At 43.8% G+C, this 22,622-nt stretch overlaps 1 protein-coding gene across 9 annotated transcripts in view; it reads right to left on the bottom strand.

The window, feature by feature from the left end:
• DNAJC6 (DnaJ heat shock protein family (Hsp40) member C6) overlaps positions 1 to 22,622 on the bottom strand; it is a 133,889-nt gene that overhangs the window by 11,783 nt on the left and 99,484 nt on the right. For all 9 annotated transcript variants that reach the window (XM_014852992.3, XM_044748887.2, XM_044748890.2 and 6 more), the window contains 11 exons: positions 21,747 to 21,869; positions 16,582 to 16,715; positions 15,881 to 16,075; positions 14,867 to 14,984; positions 13,424 to 13,503; positions 12,414 to 12,607; positions 12,226 to 12,306; positions 9,594 to 10,028; positions 6,272 to 6,406; positions 1,904 to 1,972; positions 816 to 935 (listed from right to left, as the gene is read on the bottom strand). In XM_014852992.3, the coding sequence (XP_014708478.1) occupies positions 816 to 935; positions 1,904 to 1,972; positions 6,272 to 6,406; positions 9,594 to 10,028; positions 12,226 to 12,306; positions 12,414 to 12,607; positions 13,424 to 13,503; positions 14,867 to 14,984; positions 15,881 to 16,075; positions 16,582 to 16,715; positions 21,747 to 21,869 (1,684 nt within the window). The remainder of the gene's footprint in view (positions 1 to 815; positions 936 to 1,903; positions 1,973 to 6,271; positions 6,407 to 9,593; positions 10,029 to 12,225; positions 12,307 to 12,413; positions 12,608 to 13,423; positions 13,504 to 14,866; positions 14,985 to 15,880; positions 16,076 to 16,581; positions 16,716 to 21,746; positions 21,870 to 22,622) is intronic.

The following is a 22,622-nucleotide window of genomic DNA, read 5'->3' as shown; positions in this document are numbered from 1 at the left end:
GGGCTTTCTGAGAACCTAAACTACCTACATGGCCGATGCCAAACTTTGTGGCAGGGCTAGCCCACCCTTCTTTAACAACTCTGCACTGCCCAGAGGAGGGAGGAAAAAAGAGGAAGAAGAGTTTAAGAAGTGCTAGTCCTTGAACTACTCCTTGAAAAGGGGTTCCTTGGTAAAGCAGTTTGAGAACCCTGCATACTACATCCCTTTTGGGGAGCATCACCACGAACACTGATTCTCAGAAGTTTTTGCAGCAAAGTGCACTGAACCCAGTGTTTCCAAAATTCCTTGCTCATGGAACACTTATCCTGTAACAATGACCAACATATGATGAAAAACACTTTGGAAATACACTACAGAAAGTCTATTTTCTGTATGGAATTTTACAAACTGACCAGAGAGTGCCGGATGGGGCAGGGAGAGGGATTCATGTGAGGATCTCCCTGGTGACATGCCAGGGAGACCCATGCACGGCTGGCCCCACGTGGCACACATCTGTCTGACCAGCCTCATTCCCCCACACCTGCGTTGCCTTTGCTGCAGCCGAACTCTGTTGTTCTGGAAGTTCTAACTTTATTTACGCTAATCCAAAATCAGGCATCAGAGAAACGGATTGATTGGGGTTATTTCCAACCCAATATTTGAAGTCTGTTTCCATTCCTTTAAAGCCGATGTGAGGTTTTATAACATAGCTTAAGAATACACATGATTTTAGGTCCCAGGTAACAAGACTAGCTCATTCACACCAAAGATTTAGATTGGAGGTTTTGTACCCCATAAGCAAATGTTGTTTATGTCTTAACCTTCTAAGTTTGTACCTAATGTCCCAAGGTCAGCAAAAGGATCCAGAGTCTGGGGTTTGCTCTGATGGGTGGGAGTGCCATGCGAGGACCCCGTTGGGCTGGTGGCAGCTGACTTGCTTCCCATCCCAAAACCTCCTGAAAAGGAAAGAAGATCATTGAAAACGAGTTAGTGGTCCAAGGCTGAATTCCGAAACTCAGAAATCCAGAGCTACTGCTCATCTTGTCTCTGAGGGCAAATCGGGAAATACGTTAAAAGTTGCTAGATCTTATTTCTCTGACTCAGGTGAATAGTGGCCTGGAGCAGGGGCAGGGAACTGAGAAGGCATGTGTCGTTTCCTGGACACGTATGAACTATCATGTCTGGTGTTCACCTCTCACGTCACCTGACTCCATTCTTTCCTCTAGGATTTGGAGTCAGGCCTGGATCTGAATTCGGGCTCAGCTACTTCCTGGCTCAGTGACCTTGGGCAAATCGAGCTTCAACAATTTCTCACTTGTTAAAAAAGGAAACAACTACTGCTCCAGAAAGTTGCTGTGATAAGCACACTGTGTGTGTGTGTGTGTAACTTGCACAGCATTGGGAACACCATCACACAAGATGGCTCTCAAGAAATACCATACTAGCCACAAGGAAGAGAGCTTATTTATCACACAGAAATCCAGCCCTGAACAAGTGCTCTGTGAAGAAAGAAGAGTATTCAGATTATCCAGCACCTACTCTATGCCAGAAATTTTCACATGAGTTACTTCACTTAAACTTATACAATTGTGTGGGGTAAGAAGTATGAACCCCACTTTACGGATAAAAAACTGATGTTTAGACGTGTAAAAAATCCGAGAGATTCTAAGTGATTGACTGAGATATATACCCAGATGTGTCTAATTCTATTGTCAAGACATCAGATTAGCAAATGAGACTTAGAAAAGTTAAATAACATATAATATGTCATCGTGGGCAATGTGGAAAGCTCCGCCAGAATGTGGGTCTTTAGGAAATTCCGCAGGTGGGCTGTAATCCTCTGTAAGGACTCACTTCATCTTGGGTGAAGGCTATGCTTTACCAATTGGTTAAAGGTGCACAAAATTAACCTGCCGACCTTTACCTGGTTTAGTATGCCAGTCCCAACCTCCCGAAACATCTGGCTGAATGTTCACAGCAGGTGTACTGGAAGCTGCAAATGGGGAGAAGAAAAAGAATCAGGACAAGAGAGCTCAGAGCCCAATTTTCTGAGATCACCCAGGAATGTGCCATCCCTTCCCTGAAGCCTGCATGGCCTACCAAGGTCCCAACTGATTCGTCTCTCCCTCTGCGCTCTCGCCACCTCTGCAACATTGATGTTTGGGCCTCCACCTATGGTTAGTACTTACATGAGGGCTGGAGGAAGCCATATACTGTTTGTCTCTGTGCCTTCTTTAGCTGTCCTTTCTTTGACCTCAATAGCCACACACTGTGAATTATAACTGTGCATATGTGTATCTCTGCTAAACTGTGAGTTCCCTGAAGGCAAGAACTATCTTATTCATCTTTGTGTGTCCCATCTCTACACTTAACACAAAGTCAGTGGAGAATAAGAAAAGGTGAAAAGAAACTTAAATTCAGTTCACCTTAGGTTGGCATTATCAAGTGTATGAGAGGAATGATCAACTTAGAACTGAAATTTTGTTTCCTCCCCTGCTGTGATGTGAATGGAGAATGATGAGTCATTCAGAACCTGTACCGGGCACTGACTCTATACCACCCACCGTGCTGGTGTCAGAGATGTGTCTATTGTCACTCAAAACAAACTCATTGCAGCTTTAAAATAGATCATTCTGACCTCTCTCAAAGTTCCAAATGTAGAATTTAAAAGAAACATTCAGCTAAAGAGAATCAGATTATCAGAGGACTACACAGTGATAGAGTAAGTTTTTTCTGCATCTATGAGATCCAAATAAGAAACATGATGCCATAAGAACAAATTTCTTTCTAGAGCACCTCTAGGTTCTGTCCACAAGATCAGTGAGTAAAATGTAAATACTAAACTAACATTGCAAGTGGGATTTAAAACAGACACACCACACACACACACCCCACCACCACCACCAAAAGAACAATCAAGTCACCAAGATTAGCATTACCAAGCCTATGTTTACCTGCTTTGTTTGCTGAGTACAAACCAAGACAGCCTGTACCTTCCCATCATTAAGTTAAGAAGAACATGCCATTATCAGCAATAACAGTTATTTCTTTCCTGTTCCTCTTCTTCCACCGTAATCCATCAAAACTGAGGTGGAAATTGGACCATTTTGCTAACATTTGCTGCCTTATTTCCTTTAACTCTGATCTTAGTCTGACATCCAAGTAAGATGTAGAACTGGGTGTCAGATCTCCAACTTTATTACTAATTGAATCCACAAATCCTTATGACCACCTGTCACGTGCAAGGCGCACCAGGGAACAGAGACCTAAGACACACTGCCTGTCCTCAAGAAATTTAGCATCTGTTGGAGAGAGAGGAATATACAAATGAAAAAGTAATTACCTAATATTTTAATCTCTATTTTGCCTTTTCTTATGGTTGTTCCCTAGTTCTTCCAACACCATGTTCCAAGTAATTATTTCCTTCACAGTAGATGTTCGATAAATATTTGTTGAACTCAAAGGCAGTATTTCTTGATTTTCGGAAGAGATTGGGGGCGCCCTGTGGCAATCTGGGGGAAGTGGAGGTGGGCAATCTGACCCCCTAGTCTAAACTCTGAATCTCACCTCGGTCCTCCCACATGAAGATGATGTACTGATCCTCCAGCAGTGCAATGATAACTGCTCTCCCAGCAAGCAGAGTGGAAAATTCTTTTCACTCACTGGCATGACACAGACCAAAATAAGAAGTGTGCCCACAAAACAAAGGAGTGCTAGCCAGCCTAAACTGGGTGACAAACAACATGTTCTAACCAGCTCACAAGAAGCAGAGAACCAGACCCAGAACGGCCATGCTGAAGCCTGAACATCCATACCTAAGTGACATAAAAGGTAGCACTCATGAAAATATTAAACTCAAAGTATTCAAGCCAGGAAAACGTGGGACCTTATAAACGCAATCACTATGCATCAAAGAGATTTAGGAGAAAATGAGTTAATTCATTTTGTATTTACATATTAGACAGAAAAAATAGATAGACAGTGCCTACTGTGTGCCAGTATGTCTTCCAGGCACTTGGGAAGCATTAATGAACAAAACAAAGACCTCTGCCTTTGTGGAATTCACGTTCCAGTGGGGAGAGACGCACAACAAAAAACAAACAACACAGAAGTATTGGAAGTTGGTAAGTACAATGGAAAGGAAAATGCAGAGTGAGGGCAGGGGGCTGAGTTGTGATTTGAAAAGGAGTGGTCCCCATTGAGAGACCCCACTGAGAGGTGACACTGGAGCAAAGATTCAAAGGAAGTGAAGGAGTTAGCCATGCCCATGTCTGGGGAAGCAGGCACAGCCAGCGTAACAAGAAAGAGGCCAGTACGGTGGGCATGGAGAGAGCAGGGGGAAGGGAATAGGAAATGAGGTCACAGGCACTGGGGGGCTAGTGCACAGGGCCTACTCAGGCCATTTCGAGGACTTTGGCTTCCGTGCTAAGTCAAATAGGGAGCCATTTTGAGCAGAGCAATGACATGACTTACATTTCACATAAGTGAGCAAAAACAACAGTTTTAACCTCTCCTTGCACCTTTTCCTCCAAGGGTAACCAACTTCCAATCAGGAGGTTCTCTTCAGTGGGCACTACTCAAGAGCGAGAGGTGACTTTCCTGTATGTTGTCCTGTGGACGCACTTCAAATAGTGTGCGATTTAAGACCAACTGGAAATCACCCATCATGGTTCTTCCTGGACTGATTTCTCACTTTGAATCATTACAGTTGGACCAGTGTTGCCCACCTCATCTTCCTTTCATGTTTGCATGGCTTCCATGAAGTCAAGCTAACGATGGGACTGTGCTCTCCAGGCAAGCTCAGGGTGCCTTCAACGGCAGGTGGCCGTGTAGACTGGGGCTAACAACGTTCAATAGTCATCAACATCAGGAATGTACTACAATTCACCAGCTCAGGGCCATTCGTCCTTCCCAAAAAAGCTCCAGTTTTGCTCAGTGTTACCTAAATGATAGCCTTTTTTAAAGATTGGCACCTGAGCTAACATCTGTTGCCAACCTTTTTTTTTTTTTTCTTTCTCTTCTCCCCAAATCCCCATAGTTGTATATTCTAGCTGTAGGTCCTTCTGGTTGTGGCATGTGGAACACCACCTCAGCGTGGCTTGATGAGTGGTGCCATGTCCGTGCCCAGGATCCAAACCAGCAAAACTTGGGCCACTGAAGTGGAGCACGCAAACTTAACCACGTGGTCACGGGGCCGGCCCCCAAATGATAGCCTTTTGCACTTACAAACAGATGTGATTCCTATTCTTTCCACAAAACCTAAGTCTCTAACATAGAAATATAATGTGGGCCACATATGTAGTTTAAAATTTTCTAGGAGTCACATTAAAAAAGGTAAAAAGGTACTGATGAAATTAATTTTAATAATGTATTTTATTTAATCCAATGTATTCAAAATATTATCTTAAGAATCAGGGGCCAGCCCTGTGGTGTGGTGGTTAAGTTTGGCATGCTCCACTTCAGTGGCCCAGGTTCGCGGATTCAGATCCTGGGTGCAGACCTACACCATTCGTCACTCATGCTGTGGCAGTGACCCACATACAGAAAAAAAAAATAGAGGAAGACTGTCACAGATGTTAGCTCAGGACTAATCTTCTTCAAGCAAAAAAAGGAAGATTGGCAACAGATGTTAGCTCAGGGCAAATCTTCCTCAGCAAAAACAAAAATCAGAATATGAAAAATATTAATGAGATACTTTACATTCTTGTTTTGTATTAAGTGTTAAAATACTTAGAGCACATTTCAAATCAGACTAGCCACAATTCAAGTGCTCAACAGCCACATGTGGCTACTGGCTTTGTATTAAACAAAAGAGGTCTAATATAACAGGGTGTTATGTTCTAAGCTTTGTTCTGCAGAATACTAATTTTGTAGTACACTCGTATCACATTAAGATTCGTATTTTTCCATATTTCAAAGATTTCTCCAATGAAGATGCATCTTCCAATCAATTAAAAGTGGCAGTCTTTTTTTCTTTCTTCTTAGCACATAAAATAAAGATACATCCTACAATCAATGGTGCCTTACAATTCTTTGCATGTAGCTCTAATGCAAAACAGAATTCCACAGTCAAATAAGTTTTAGGAAAGCTGAATAAACACAGTTAAGCACGCCTCTTTCCTGTGAGACCAGAGCTTTTAATATGTGAAGGTGAATTGTTAATTTCCAAAAGAGAGATGCATCATGCAGCTTTTTACCCCCTGAAACATCTACAGGATGCTTTTATCTCTGAGCACCTACTGCTGTCTTGGGGAAAACTATGTTCCACTGAACACAAAGTAAAATACTCTACCATGCACTGTAGGTGAGGGGCTTCTCGTAGGCTGAAGAAAGGGGTCACTGGAAGCAGCGGATGTGTTCAGAAAAGAACCCAGCAAATCTTGACCTGATGATTTGGAAGGCGCTCCAAAAGGGTCAAAGGTGGCACCTAGAAAAGAACAGGAAAAATGTGTTTCTTTGTCCTATGAGGTCATTTATTCCATAAACATTGAAGAGCCACCACGATTGCCGGGCCCTAGCCCAAATACTTGAAAAGTCGGGATGATGCCTGCCTCTGGGCTGCTCCACAGGCCCGTCCTATTCTCAAAACTTCCTCCAGGGCTAACAGTGGATCCTGAGGATTTCTGACCACACATAAATAGTTCCTTCTTTGTGGACAAAGGAGGACTCTGGATTTAACTGGTAGATGAATCATAAATACTATAAATAAGGGCCCCTTGGGGCTCTGAGCATCTTAATACCATGAAATAAGTCAAGGTCAACACAGATGAATCAGTGAGTGGCAAAACCACGCCTGGCCCATAGGAGGTGCTCAGTGAATGAACTGTGTTCACGCTGAATGAATTAGTGGATACATACAGGCAAGGGCTCAGTTTATTTTAAGGCAAACACTGGCCAGGTTTTATTTAGTTTTGTTTTGTGAAGTTAGTAGTCTCTAGCTCACTTGAAAGCTAAAAAGAGAAGAAAAGGAGTGTGACAAAAACTGAATTCTCTTCATGTCTTATGTCCTGTGGAATTCAAACGTTGTTTCCCAAACAGCGCCTCTCGACAACTCGCTAGAAACCAGACGCAGATTTGGTGAAGTGAGAAAAGTTTTTGAATGAACTAAGAAGACTAGAGTGAAGTGGGGAGCTGAGGTTTCCAGCAACCAGGCACCAACACTAATATTGTATCATTTCTTAAGGTTTACATTGCCTTTCATAAACAATATCTCAGCTGGTCCTCGACGTCTCCCTGTCAGACAGAAATGAATCATCTTCTTTCTATTGACAATAAAACTAAGGTTCAGAAAGCCAAGTTTCTTGCCCAATACCAAGTAAATAACAGGGGGCTGGAATTCATGCTCAAGTCTTTCCGACTCCAAATTCCAGGCATTTCCCAAAGGCATCTTACACTCCTCACAGGTGTGAGCTGAGCGGGATGAAAACCACACAGAGCTGCACGTATACGAGCTGCCTTTAATTTCCCATTATTGGAGAGGGACAAAATTCCCTTTGGCTCCCTCCTAATCTGTAAGTATCAGGCTACGGTGCCAATCGCATCCTGGAGCGGGATTGACCTATTCTAGGAATAGACAACTAGAATCAAACAAGGTAATGAATAAATCCAACTCAAAACCCAGGTAGGATATATGGTTTAATACATGTTCAGCCGGGACTTCACTGACGTCACGCTCTCCCAATACCTGCTGGGCGGCGGGTCAGCCTTGTGTAGGAGCGATGGTATCGACTATTTGTCAGGCTCTCTGCTACACAGTGCATGTTCCTTAGTCCCTCTAATGCTCACACCACTTTATCCCTTCTATAACGTGAGAATACCAACATCTACAGAGTAATTAGAAGAGGACACTAGGTTTCTCTCTCTAAATCTAAGTTTGAAATCAACTAATGGAAGATGCTAAAATCTTTATACTATTACTTGGCACACATGTAATATCAAGTTACATTAAATTACAGGCACCCTCCAATAGCTAAAAGTGAACTTCCCCAAACCACAAGACAAGAGCTCAAAATCTAGTCTTTACAACAGTGCTCATAGATAGGTAAGTATTGTCCCATTTGCAACTAAGAAGGTGAAGGTTTTTTAACAAGCCTACTCAGATAGTTAAGTGTCGGTTCGGGCATTGAAATTCAAGCCTTTAACTCTGGACTCCGTGTTCTTTCTGCTCCCTCTTGGGGGACAGAATACTTGAGTTCTGGATCTGGGTTTGCCACTAATCAGCTTGTGTCCTTGGACAAGTGCATCAATATATCTAGGCCCCCGTTTCACTGTCTATAACCTGAGGCATAGATTTAACTAATGTCTCAAAGGTCCCTTCTCGCTCTGACACTGGAACACAACTATCTGCACGGGACTCATGAATTAAATCATCGAAAGTCACACAAGGTGCATGGTCTTAAAATGTGACCATCAAGTACCATGCTATCTTGGATCTTGTGGATGTTTTTCCTGACAGAGCTTTCATTCGCTTTGGAGAGTAAGAACTGGATGGAAGGAAGTGAAGTATGGAGGAAAGAGCCTGCGATTCAGGACACCTGGCCTCACACCCTGACTCCATCAATAACCAATGCAGAAGCTTGAGCCTCAGCATCAACATCCCATGATTCTGAGACTCACTCTTATAAAGAACACCTCCAGCTGAACCACCACAAATCCAGACCAGCCCAAAGCCTTCTGAGAAGTGAAGGATGAGCTTATGGAAGAAATTTCCTACAGGTTACCACATGCCTGGGGAGTTGAGACATGTCTCTTTACTCTTCCTAACGTGACGCCATCTTGGTTAACAGGGACGGTAACAAGGGGCAGCTGGTTCTTCAGAAGCTACAATAGACCTCTGCCTACCCAGCTACACTGGCTTGCAAATGTCAAAAAATTGTGGATACCAGTTGAGTCTGTAGCAATGAGCAGAGTGACGCTGACTGAGCCACATGGGGCTCAAACTCCTTCCCCGGCACCCAGCGCTCTGTTTCAGCAGCTGTGCTGTTGGCGTAAGTCCCTTAAATCTATCTTGAAGGAACCAAGTACTTCTCTGCACAGCCAAAGTTATTCAGAAAACTACAATTCCAGGAAGCCATCACAGGAAAACTGAGGGAAGGCTCTGGAGTCAAATGGCCTTGTTTTGGACCCTGGCCCCATCGATTACTAGCTGTATAAACATATGCTACTAATTTGACTCTAAAGCTCTATTTCCTCAACTCCAAAACAGGGATAATAATAGCACCTTTTGACCCGGTTTTTATAAGAACTGAATCCATGTTTAGTGTTAAACTCCAAGTTTGGCAAATGGTTAAGTACCCCACAAATATCAGCTGTTATTATTAATAATACATCTCCAAGCAGACGTAACTAAAGCAGCTCAGGGATTGAAGCCCTGAAACAAGAGCTAAAATAAGAGTGAGGAGCTCAAATATTCACTCTTAGACTGGTCCCACCAAAACAGACAGTATTTCTATTTCGTCTCATGTTACCCCACTTAAATGGAGATAGAGACCTCTCCAGGGGACTTTTAGGGAGACAAGAAAAGTCTAGCTTAATGGGAAAGTTTGATGCTACTTCCTTGGCTGGATGGTCATCATTCAAAACTGAGAGGTACCGTGCAACAGGGAAGAAATTACCTTCTCCTACTCTTAGCGTTGGAGACGCGGAGGCGGAGGCAGCAGACCGGCGTGGCGTTGACTGAGTGGACGCAGGTCCACTTGGGTGAAACACGTCTTCCACCCCCGACTGTCCAGCCTGCGCAGGGCCGGCCGCACCTCCACCCCCAAACAGGTCGCTCAGCAGTTCAGAATTGGAGGGAGGAGCCGCCGGCGGCGAGAAGTTCTTACTCACTGCAGCCCCTTCTAGGCCCAGAAGGTCCACGTCCTCAGCGGGTGGAGGGGCAGCCAGCTCCTGCTGCTTTTTGCTGGGTTTCTTGGCTCCATGATGTTTGTCGCCATTGGCATTGCCGTGTGGACTGGAAAGGGTCAGAAGTTCATCGTCTGACTGCTCGCTCTCCTGATTCACCAGGGCGGCGTGGTCCTCCTCGCAGAATGATTTCTCCGATTTCTGATCTAGGGAAGGCCGGTATGCCAATAAACAGTTAGTTACTGGCCACGGCATTATGGGTTTTTGTTAGAATATATATACGTAACCCCAGAAAGAGAGAAAGAGCCCCTGAGCAAATAATGCTTTCAGACCCTTACCCATGGGAAATTTGATGTATTGCCCATTGCATTCAATTCCCATTCGTTGAGCCTTGGAGAGGGAGTACCGCACAGAGGTGATGAGTGAGAACTTGCGAGTCAGACAGCCTGGGTTTGAATCCCTGCTCCACTGCTTACCGGCTTTGTGACACTGAGAAAGTTACTACACATCTCTGGTCTTGGTTTCCTCCTCAGAAAAATGAGGGCAAAAATAGTACCTAACGTACATGCCTGCTGTGAGAATTACACGAGGTGGTCTACAGAAAGCGCTCAGATCTATAGTAAGTAGTACTTCAGTGGCTCTTATTATTATTATTGTCGTCATCTTCCAAGCACCATGCTAGGAGCTTTGGAAAAAAAAAATCTCCGAGTCCTTTGCTGATTCTCTTACTGCATTTTCCTTCTCCATGTGGCCCACAGCTAAAAGCAAGGCCTTTCTCCCACAGTCTGGAGCAGAAGTGAACAGAGGGAGGGGCTCCGCCATGGATGGTCCTTGCACCAACCTAAAGGAGCTATTTCAGTGTAAGATGGGCACAGGAAAGGCGTCTCCTGGGGAAGGAACGGAAAGGCTGGCAGTGACCTTCCAGGCCCTCCTGGAGACAGATCCTCCTACAGAACTTTGTTATTTAATGTCAGATAGATCCACCTTCCAACTCGAGCACAGATCCACATCCCTCATCCCCAGTTCTGAAAGGCAAAAAGCTATGAAAAGGGAAAGATTTCCCTAAGTTTGGCACAAACTCAGTTGGTGGAAGAATCTGACGGGAACTGACGTGAAAGTATTTCTAGTCTTCATTTATCTCATTCAGGGCGATTATTTACATGTTTCACTGCAGAAACACATTGACATTTGACTACGAGTTGTTGTCTGAGATGCCACTGGGAAGGCCGAGTAATGTGCAGTTTATGCACCACGTTGCCTGCCTAAAATCCTAATTCTGCATCCCTAAACACATTGGCTCTGTGAGGGTCAGAGAAGAGATGGTGCATTTGTGCTAAAACCTATTTCCTAGCCTAACAGGAAAGATTTCTAAGTTACTTGCTAAAGCAGCATGGAGAGGTGACAGTGAAGTTTATAAAAAGCCCTCATGTGAGGAAGATGAAGTAAGGGGCAACCAAGAAGAGCCTGAGAAATCTCTCTGCTACCCAGATTTCCTGGGCTTTCCAATTTTTTTATCTTAATTGGCCCAATTTCTCAGTAGAAAATTCTGAAAGTAAGCCTTCCAATTCAAACGAATTATGAACAAGTTTGTAACCAAATACTGAAAACTCTGTGTAAGCAATGGGAATCCTGTCTTATGCTGCCACAGCAGAGGAAAGTCTCGAGAGAATTTTAAATAGACCATCGCCAAAGCCAGTTTCCCACCCCTTTCCAGGGAAAGTCCTTACTATTCCACCCCGCGGTCAGCCTGAACTGTGGAACCTGTGGTTAACCTCGGCAAACTCAACAAGGACGGCAAATGGGCACCGATAAGGTGCCAATGGCAGCCTACCGATGGGAGCAGTCGGAAGTGTTATATTGGGAAAGATTCTGAAAACATCTCCAGGTTTGGCAGAAAAGGACAATGACTGAGCATGATTTCTGCCACGAATGATAAAGCAAGTAGCAGAGACACACAGGCAAAGTGTCTGCCTTTCCTGCACCAGGGGAAGCTCAGCTCTGCCCGGCTAGTGGTCAGAGCCCCCCCAGGGAAATGCCAGATTGTATATTTTTGGAATATTTAAAGGCAGAAGATAGAGTCCCTTATCAATTTGTGTGTCAGCAGTGTAAAGGGAGATCCTAGAAAGTATCATGTTTATTCCTAAATCCAAAAAAGATGTGACCCAAAGCACAGTGTAAAGAGAAAAGGTGGAATTCAGCTTAAAATGGCGTTTTGCACCAGTCCAGAGCATTGATGGAGTTGAAAGTAGGGAAGCTGCCTGAATTGAAAAAGGAGTGAGCAGTGAGAGTGTGAGCTAAGGAGGCCTCTGGACGACTTCTAAGTGCTGCTCTACTCTAGGCTGCTTCCAGGACTGAGCATCTTCACAGAAGACCCACGTAACTGGAAGAAATGCTTGGAAGTACCTTGCCAGCAGAGAGAGGAAAAGAAGCCACCTTGCCCAAAATGCCTGGGGTTGTCTGGCGGGATATCGATTGGAGCCTGTCCTGGAAGACAAAAGGCCAGGCAACGTCAAGGAACCACAGGAACTAAGCCCAGTGATGAACAACACAGAGGCTTCGTCCTGAACACAAACCACCAGGAGGACTCCTACCTCCTAAGACCAGAGTGTCTTGCTGCTCCTTGTGAGAAGAGAAGAGGATGCTGGGATTGACATCTTTTGTGCAGTAATGTTCCCACGGTGGAGTTAAGTCTATCACCTTGTCGTGGGGCTGCAGTTCCACATCCAGAGTCACCTGGAAGAGCTGAGGATATTTTTCCGGTACATCACATGCATCCAACTCAGGCCTACGTAGGGATTTAGAAGAATAAGGTCAGTGAAAACAGTGGAACCAGTGTGATGTTCAGCACAGAAACCACCGTGGGCTAACTCTTAGGTTAACTCTGAGACTCATTTCTAGGGAAAAGGCAACCATTCAAGAGATAACTTACTCTACTTCTCTGAGCCTCTGCTTGCTCCTCTAGAGAGAATAGGAGGATAATGCCTACTCAAGAATTTGGATTCTACTGCACATGAAAGCATTCTAGAAAGCAGGGCTGACACATCCAGCCAGTGTGCACCGGCATGGCCAAGTCAGTGCTGAAATAGTGAAACAGGCCCACAGCTGCCACCCCAAGCTTTCGAACGTCTGGCCTCAGTAACTCCACCTATCACCCAGCTTCAGCCCACTCACCACGAGTTCACACTAGAATATAGCAACTGTCTGGTGCAGAGGGGTCCCCAGGACCCTGCTTCACTGCTCTGTCCTGGCATCCATTCTCTGGGTCACTGCTCATATCACACTGCCTCCCTCATTGAAAAACACAAAGGGACACACAGATGCAAAGGATCACGGTATTGATCCTCTGTGCCCTCTTTGTTCCCTCCTCGTCCCTCATATGGAATTTTAGCCCTTTCTGTTTGAAGTCTGATCCATTTATGCTCATTTGTTCACAACTGAAAGTTGTAAAGGGCGACCAGCCTCCGTGTGTTGCTAGGTACGCTCAAAGTCCCGCAGGGCAGGCCTGGGGATGCTGCAGCACAGCAGAAGGAGCCTCGGGCACTGACCCCAGGATTTCACAGCTGCTGGGACCGAAAAGGGTTCCCGCCCAAGCAGCACTCACTTGGTGAACTTTAAAACTGTTGTGTCCAGTGGTATGAATCCAGTGTGAAACTGAAGCTGGAATATCTGAGTGTTGGTCACCTAAAAATACATAAGAGAAGCACACTACATCAATCAGTGAAAAGGGAACCGGATCAAAAGACTATGTTCTAGGGAGCCATATACCTTCAACAGCTTCTACGTCGGAATCTTTGTTTACCATGAATATGAACCGACCTCCCCACTTGGAACTGGCCCCAATTCATTTCTAGCCTCTCCTCTCCATGAAGTCCGCAGTGGCAAGCCGTTTCCTCATCTGCTGATGTCTGACGTTCTTGCACACTGCCATACTTTGGCTCATTCCATTCCTTCTATCCAGGACGCTCCTGACCCAACCTGAAGAACCCACCCTCAGGCCCACCTTGAAAGGCCGTATCCTCTCTGTAGCCTTCTGGGCCCCACTGGATAAAACAGACCCCTCCCATCATAGCATCTCATCCGACCTCTACTACGGCAGTGGAGAGTTGTACACGTGGGAATTTCCTCTGCCAGGCTGAGCTCCTTAAAGGCAGGGACCCAGTTTTATTCTTGTCAATCCTAAACCCCTAGGCAATGACTGGCACAGAGCATGCACTTAGCAAATATTTGACAAATTAAAATACGATTATTTACAGCATCATTAGTAATATCCCAAAAGTGGTAATAACCCAAATGTCCATCAACTTACGAAGAGATTAATAAGAGGTGGCATAGCCACACAATGGAATATTACTTGGCCATATAAAGTGCTGACACATGCTACAACATGGATGAACCTCAAAGCATTATGCTAAGTGAAAGAAGCCAGTCACAAAAGACCACACGTGTGATTCCACCATTGTATGATTCCATTTATATGAATTGTCCAAAATAAGCAAATCCACAGAGACAGAAGGTAGATTAGTGGTTGTGTAGGAGCTGGAGGAGGGAGACTGGGCAGGGGCTGCTAACAGATAGAAGGCTTCTTTTGGGGGTGAGGAAAGTACTCTGGAATTAGATAGTGGTGCTGCACAGCCTTTTGAAAATACTAAAAACAATGCATTGTATGCTGTAAAAGGGTGAATTTCATCATAATAAAAAAATTGAAAAAAAAAATTACTTAACCCCACATCCTTAGTAGAAATATCCCCCCACGCTGATCCCAATGGGACACTATAAAAAAGGCACAAGCTTCTAAAGAGCAAGGTTTGCTAGAAGTCCTAGGGCTGCCATCTTCTGGCAAAATCATCTAGGCAAGTCACAAGCTTTCTGAGTCTGTTTCCTCCCCTGTAAACTGAGGGAGGTGGGCATAAGTAATCTTTACAGGCTCTTTCTAATTCTAAAACCACACGTCCCTCAAGCCCAAAGTGATGTAGAGAAAAGATTCTAAAATACTCCTATTCAAGGGTCAGAGGAGTGTATGCCGTGATTCTTCCTGAAACCATACCTTAGCCTGTAGCCGGCTCCCGATGGTTGATCTCAAGTGATACATGGAAACGACCACATCTCCTTGCACAGTGATGCTCAAGGGAATGAAGATTTTTCCATCTTGGACACGGTATTCTCTTTAAACAGAGACAATAACACACATTGAGAGAGAGTCCAATTTGGTACAATAACAAAGGTACAGTCCTCTGTGGCTCTGGCCAATGGATCTGTTTGCCCAGGCCTGGACGCAGGAACCATTTCCTGGCTTAAGCAAAGTCAGGAGCACAGGCAGTACCAACTAGGTGCAAACTGGTTCTGCCATCCAATGGCATTGGCCTTGTCAATCCTAAACCACTCTCTCTCCATCCCATCCACATTATCAGATAAACCAACTGCCCATCCCTACTGTGCAGATCTTGATTTCCTCAAATCTATCCCTTATGTATTTGCCACCCCCTAACTTTCAATTAATAGTAAAAGCAGAGATATAGGGTACAAAAATTCCAACCAAGATCACTATAGAAACAGCAATGCAATGCTCTCTGAGGGCCTTGGATACCAAGCCTCAAATTCAATCTATTCCAAACTAATTGCATTTGATGTCACCATCCACTCCCTTCTCTCCACACCCCCATCACCTCCCACTGGCACCTGCTCTTTATGATAGATTCTATAACTTCTTTAATTACATCAGCATCTACCTAGTTGCTCATCTAGAAATCTCATTCTTTCCTGATTCTTCCATTATCCTCCCCAGATCTCATCAATTCTCCTTCTTGAATGTTCAGGTCCTCTGTCCCACACACTGTCTTAAGCTTCATCATAGCTCATGTTGGTCCCTTAACTTGTATCACCGTTTGAAAGGGGTCATTGGCATCCCTTGATTGAATTTTTCTGTGACTACCGCCTATGTTGAACATTTTTTTTTATGTCAGCCATTTCACAATGATGTAGTCTTCACAGCTTGAATATGATCCAATTTTCACAAGGTTTGAGCAGTTCACAAGAAGTGAAGAAACGTATCATGACTTACTTCATTCGTTCAAAATCTGCACAGGTTGTATATATTTTGGTTTCTCCAATCAGCACATCACAGTAAGGGCGACACCCATTTCTCTGTTTGTTAAAAAAAGGAACTGGACTGACAGTGATCGACTTAATGGTGAGAGGCTTGAAGTGAGGGCGGTAGGGTTTGTCCGCTAATAGGTCACACATATAGCCCAGGTATCTAAAACACAACATTGACATTCTGTTGGTGCCCACCACACAAGAAGAAACGAGCAGTCAATCTTTGCTGGGAAGTTTGTTCTTGTAAATTATTCACTTACAATACAAATTTACTGTGTTAATTTCTTAAACATTAGCTAGCAAAAGAGAATACAGCCAGTAATTTAGGAGAGCTTTTAACTAGTGACCTCCTCCAAAGAACTGATAAAGGGGTATTTATTAAATGAAAAAGCTTTATACCAGCTCAATATTTGAACATCTATTCCTATTTGAGCGAACAAATTAAATTTATCAGCTAAGGGCTAGTCTAGAAAATTTTCAGAATTTATCTTCAGAAGCACTTTTAATCCAAAAGTAAAGAGATGCAACTTAAATAAGAGGAAGGAAGAAATTGTGACTACAGAGAAGATAATAAGCCAATTATCTAAAAGGCATTTTCTTTTTTTTTTAAGTACACGATACCAATTAGCCCATGTCTGCACCTACTGTGCATCTAGCTTACTTTACCTCCTGTGGGATGGCGAAAGTCCAATTCCTGGGCGCTTTGCATACAGCAATCGAACAGCTGGGCCAGGAGTAGAGTAGAGATTACAGAAAATGAACATAGCACCAACCAGAATTGACGATGCTGCCCGTCCATCCTGCCAAAGAAAACATATGAACTTGTTGCAAACACAGACCAAAGAACCACTCACCACTGAGAATGGCTGTACTTGCAATTAAAAGAGGGGCGAGGGAGAGGAGAGAAATCTTCCTAGCTGGGGGTGCCTGTCGATTCAAAATTGTTCACTTGACAACCAAAATCTGTCCCAGCTATTTAAATCACAAAGCAGCAAGGAAAGACCATCCTCAGGATAAAATTGACTCTCCACTAACCTAAGTAACCCAGCAATATACATTTGATTTGTATGCATTTACTGAAAAATGATCAAATCGTCAAAGTAACTTTGGACTTGTAGGATCAGAACTAACAGTGAGGTCTCTTGGTTTAGGACTGGAGGTAGAGTTCACAGGTGAGGCAAATACTGCTTTTTGGAAAATGCTATGTATATATTTTACCCAAAGTATGTTCCTGATTCATACAAACTGAAGCAGTTCCACCTGATTGAACCACATTCAATGGAGGAATACACGCGACAACATTCCTGGCAGATGGGGTGAGCCAGCCGCTTCTAGAACACTTCAGGTGACAGGGAGCTTCCTGCTACTTGAAGTTGTCCAGTCCTGGTCACAGAGCTCTTCCATGCACTGAATATGTGCACTTGCAGTCTATTCTGCTCAAGGGTCCTCATTCCTCCTTCTGCCAGGACAGAGTCAACTGACTCCTTTCTCCCAGGGACAGTCTTTATCTGAAATACCCTCCCTTTCCATCAGCTCTTCCATTCTCCAAACACACCCGGTCTACGATGTTAATTTTATGTGTCAACTTGACTGGGCTAAGGGATGCCCCATAGCTGGTAAAACATTATCTGTGGGTGTGCCTGTGAGGGCGTTTCAGGAAGAGATCAGCATCTGAATCAGTAGACGGAGTACAGAGAGCCGCGCTCATCAAAGTGGGTGGGCATCAGCCAATCTGTTGAGGGTCCAAGTAGAACAAAAGGGTGAAGGAAGGGCGAAGTCTCTCTCTCTTCTTGAGCTGGGACCTCCATCTTCTCCTGCTCTTGGAAATCAGAGCTCCTGGTTTTCCCGCCTTTGGACTGCTGGACTTCCACCAGTGGCCCCCTTGATTCTCAGGCCTGCAGACACACACTAAATTACACCACCAGCTTTCCTGGGTCTCCAGCTTGCAGAGGGCAGATTGTGCAACTTATCAGCCTCCATAATGGCATAAGCCAATCCGTATAATAAATCTCCTCTTATATATGTATATCTCTCTCTGTATATTCTATATATCTCTATATATCCCATTGGTTCTGTTTCTCTGGAGAACCCTGCCTAAAGAAATCCCTTCGATTCTTCCTCATCTGATATTCCTTTTTTCTTCCTACTAAGGAAGATTTGCCCTGAGCTAACATCAGTACCAATCTTCTCTATTTTTTAGTATGTGGGCTGCCAGCACAGCATGGCCACTAACAGAGATGTGTAGGTCTGCACCCCAGGAAACAAACCTGGGTGGCCAAAGTGGAGCATGCTGAACTTAACCACCAGGCCACATGGGACTGGCCCTGATATTCCATTCTAAGAGATATCCTTTGGTGTACTTCCTCTGAACAGACTCAACCTTAAATGTGCTGCCCAGATGTGAAATGCAAGATTGGAGATGTGTTCTGACCAAACTAGAGAGGAAATACCATTATCCTTAGTCTAGGCACTATGCTTTTATTAATATAATCCTGAGACAGAATAGGGACGGGACTCTGCCACTCACAGGTTGGGTACCTCCCAGCCCAGCTATTTTTGAAATCAAGATAAGCAACCTTCCAACCCCAAACTTCCCCCAAGCAGTGGATCCCGACTTCTGCAGGTGCACAAAGCCTCGAGAGGACCACTATACGACCTTCCTGGGGTGGCAGTAGTGAGCAACACTGCCCTGCTGGATCTACTGGGCAGGGGCAGGGACCACAACGCCGACCAGGCAGGTGAGGACAACATCACAAGGAAGAGGGAAGCATAATGGAGGAGGAGAATCAGGATGCAGTCCACTCCCTTCACCCCGTAAAAGACTCAGGACGACGCCCTTCTGGAGCCAGCCAAGGAGCCACTTCTCCTGTGCTGCCCCTTGTGCTGGAGCATAAATATGCCCCAATAAAACCTTGCCTGAGACTTTGGTTGGGCACCTCGTCGATTTCTATTACACAGAGAGGCGGTGTCAACCCCAGGCCAACTAGTTTAAATACAGGGGAATTTGCTCCATGAGCTCTTACTGATCTTTCTATCCACTAAAACTGGAGTTCCTTTTCAGATGATGCATTAAGCTAACAGACAAATATACTGAATCTTTTAGAACCAGAATTCAGGACTTTACTTTTATCCTGTGTTTAATTTCACATTGTTAGTTTCTGTTAGATGACCAACCAGCAAAACCTTTTAAAATCCATATTCCTTATGTGACCCTCCCAGTCTGAGAAAACCGATAAGCTTGATCTCCACATTTTGTTAAAGTTGATCATTAAAAAGGCAACCAGGGGCTGGCCCCGTAGCCAAGTGGTTAAGTTCACGCGCTCCACTTTGGCAGCCCAGGGTTTCACCAGTTCAGATCTTGGGTGCAGATATGGCATCACTCGTCAGGCCATGTTGAGATGGCGTCCCACACGCCACAGTTAGAAGGACCCACGACTAAAATATACAGCTATGTACTGGGAGGATTTGGGGGAGAAAAAGCAGAAAAAAAAAAAAGATCAGCAACAGTTGTTGGCTCAGGTGCCAATCTTTAAAAAAACAAAAAAAAAGGCAACCAAATGCAGCCCGCTCCTGGGAGGATGCTGATACAGTAATCATCTACCTTTGGAAGCAGATATTCAGCCACAATTTGACTAAATGTCTAACAATCTAGCCCCAATTTTTCCACTTGATTATAAGAAACTGAGGAATATCTTGCAGGAATCCAATAAACTATCTCTACGAATCTATTAGTCTAGTTGCAAAAGTTCAGTTGGTGTGATATGTGTGTTCATAATGAACCAATGTGGACTCCTTTTTTCTAACGGTTTAAAATCATCTGTGCAAAAATTTATATTAGAATTTCTCCTTAAATAGCCATCAGGCTCACCAGCCTGGAACTTTCCAGGATCAACTTCCTCCGTCTTTCAGAAAAAATCTCCTCTCCTTGCTTGCCTGGCACTTGGCCCTGTTTTCCTCATGTTACATAAGGAATGCATAATGGCTCTTCCCACTGCGTTCAGCATTCGGTCACATGATTTCCGTCTGGAGAGTGGATTACTTTAAGCACTGGAAGGCTCTTTGACTATCTCACTACCTCCATCTTTGTCTTAATTATCATTGTTACTCTCTTTCTAGCTTGACATTTGTTCCCCCTGATAAAGGAAACAGAAGAAAGGAGTTAAGACTACATAAGTGCCTCAAGCATTTGTTGTTGTCCTTACTCCAAGGACAGATTTTTTTTAAAAAGACATTTTTCTCAATCTTGATTCTTTTTAGATTTAGCCTTCCTGCTGCTTTTAACAGCTTCATGGCTCTCGGAAATGTGTCTCCTCCTTTTAACTGCCATGCAGGTCTTTTAAAAAGTTTTATAAGGGTTTTTTTTAAATTAAAGAATAAGGCTTATCTTTTGGAGTATATGCTTCTGATTTCTAATAAAACAGTAGGTTTTATATATATAGGATAAAAATAAAAGCTCCCACCCCCACTTCAGTTCCATTTCCCCAAGACTTGGTGCAGACTTCCAACTTGTGCACCTCCTTCCCCGAGTCTGGAGAAGCAGCCTATGGACTCATAGTCCTTTGTCTGCCTCTTCTTTTCTCTTTCTCATTGGGTTTTTGTTCTTTATGATTGTATCATTAGAAATGGGGGCCTCTGGTCTCTCTCGAGCCATCTTCCCTTACCAAGTTGTCAGACCTAGGCTCTCTGAACTTTTAGAAAGTTCTTGAGTGAAGACAAAAATCACCCAGATGCCCAAAGCTGCTTAGGTCCTAGAAGAAATGTGTCCTGTTGTGCAATCTGTTGTGTCTCTGACAGGAAAACCCCCTGGCCTCTCACACTGACCTCCTACAAACACCAAGTGCTTTTCATTCATTGCCAGGAGTTTGAGGATGTGAAACAGAAAGTAGAAAAAATACTCTTCAACTTTCTACCCTCTTTTAGTCAACTGGCTCTCAAGAAAGAAGGGCAAAATCATCAGTAGGATTATAGAAAAAAAAAAAACCCAGAAGTTTATAGAAGCAATGGACGGTTCTAGTATTTATGCTCAAACTCCATCTGCATGTTCGCTTGTTCATGTATTCAATCACTGATTCAGATCTTGCATACCTGGGGTACAAAGGTAAAGAAGACACAGTTCTTGCCAGCAAGATGCTCACAGCCTAGTGGGAAAGCAGGCAGGTCACCAGATAATGATGATGCAGTGTATTAAATGCCACCGAAGACATTTAGATATACAGTGGGAATGTCCATATTGTGAAAATAGTAAAAAAAAAAAAAAAAAAAGCCAGAAATATTTTATCTAAAGTCGAGTTTTAAATGATAAGTAAGAGGCCCCTGGAGGAAGCTTTGGGGAAAGGGCCTCTTGGAAGCCAGTAGTCAGAAAAATCATGAGCCCCACTGGGAACTACTATAAAATAGTCAATCTACGTGACTACTCACAAGGACACAGGTGTCTTTTCATCTCATTTTTATTCAAACACAAAGGTAAGAAAAAAATATTCCAATGTGTTTATGCAAATTTTATTCACACAAAACTCAATGGCATCTTTGCCTGTGCACCCACAGCTCTTGTTTCTAGCTCTTTATAACAGCCAGCACCTTCCAGAGGCCCTGCATCGTGTGGGCTGTGCACCTATCTGCCTGCATGAGTACTCAGCTTTTGGCAAGAATAATAAGTTCTTCCCTCATCTTTACGTCCCTCACATCACCTAATTCCTAAGTAGGGGCTTAATAAATACCCATGCAACTTAAATGTTACCTGTTCACCAATCTGTATAGGGCCACCCATATTTGACCAAACCAAACAGAACCGACACACATGACGACAACAACAACAACAAAAGGTTACTCACCAAGCAGTGGACAACACAGACGTTTTTGGGATTCTGTAGTAGCCAGTTATACATATTCCGACACACGGCGAAGAGGTTGTGCAGACTGGGGGCCTGCCTAATGGGCCAACTGCATTCTGAGACCTAAAGGAACACAGCAAATGGAAATGAACTCCCCCAGCAACTTGCTCTCCATGAGCAGACGTCAGAGCAAACGAATTCTCTCAGAAGTGAAACTACATCCCTTTAATACAGCCAGGAAGAGTTGGGAACAGGGTCCAAACACAGAAAGAAGAGTTGTTCAATTCACCAATTTTTTAATTAAAAAATTCTGCTTCAGGGGCCAGTCTGGTGGTATAGTGGTTAAGTGTGTACACTCCACTTTGGTGGCCCGGGGTTTGTGGGTTCAGATCCCAGGCACGGACCTACACACTGTTCATCAAGCCATGCTGTGGCAGCATCCCACATAAAATAGAGGAAGATTGGCACAGATGTTAGCTCAGCGACGATCTTCCTCAAGCACAAAGAGGAGGATTGGCAACAGATGTTAGCTCAGGGCCAATCTTCCTCACACACACACAAAAAAATTCTTTTTCAGTAAAGGTATGAAAATACATTTTGAAGTACATCTTAAATATTAAACTAGATGATTTAAATTACATACTTGAATTTTTAAAAATTCTGTGAAGTTACATTGAATTTAATTTCTAGTATAAAATGTTCTGATCTGCCTACTAGATGCTTAATTATAGGATTAGATTATAAATCCTGCACTACCCCTAATTTTATCTCAGCTGAGAAAAGTGAAAACACGAAAAGTGCTCTCGAGTAGCCAAAGGTAGGCTGGTTCAGGGCTCTTATTTCCTTCTCTTTAATGAAGGGACCCACAATTCCCTA

The sequence above is a fragment of the Equus asinus genome, chromosome 16 (genome assembly GCF_041296235.1).
Source record: "Equus asinus isolate D_3611 breed Donkey chromosome 16, EquAss-T2T_v2, whole genome shotgun sequence".
NCBI classification, from domain to species: Eukaryota; Metazoa; Chordata; class Mammalia; order Perissodactyla; family Equidae; genus Equus; species Equus asinus.
Note: the sequence above shows the minus strand (reverse complement) of the source record. Positions and strands in the feature narration are given on the sequence as shown.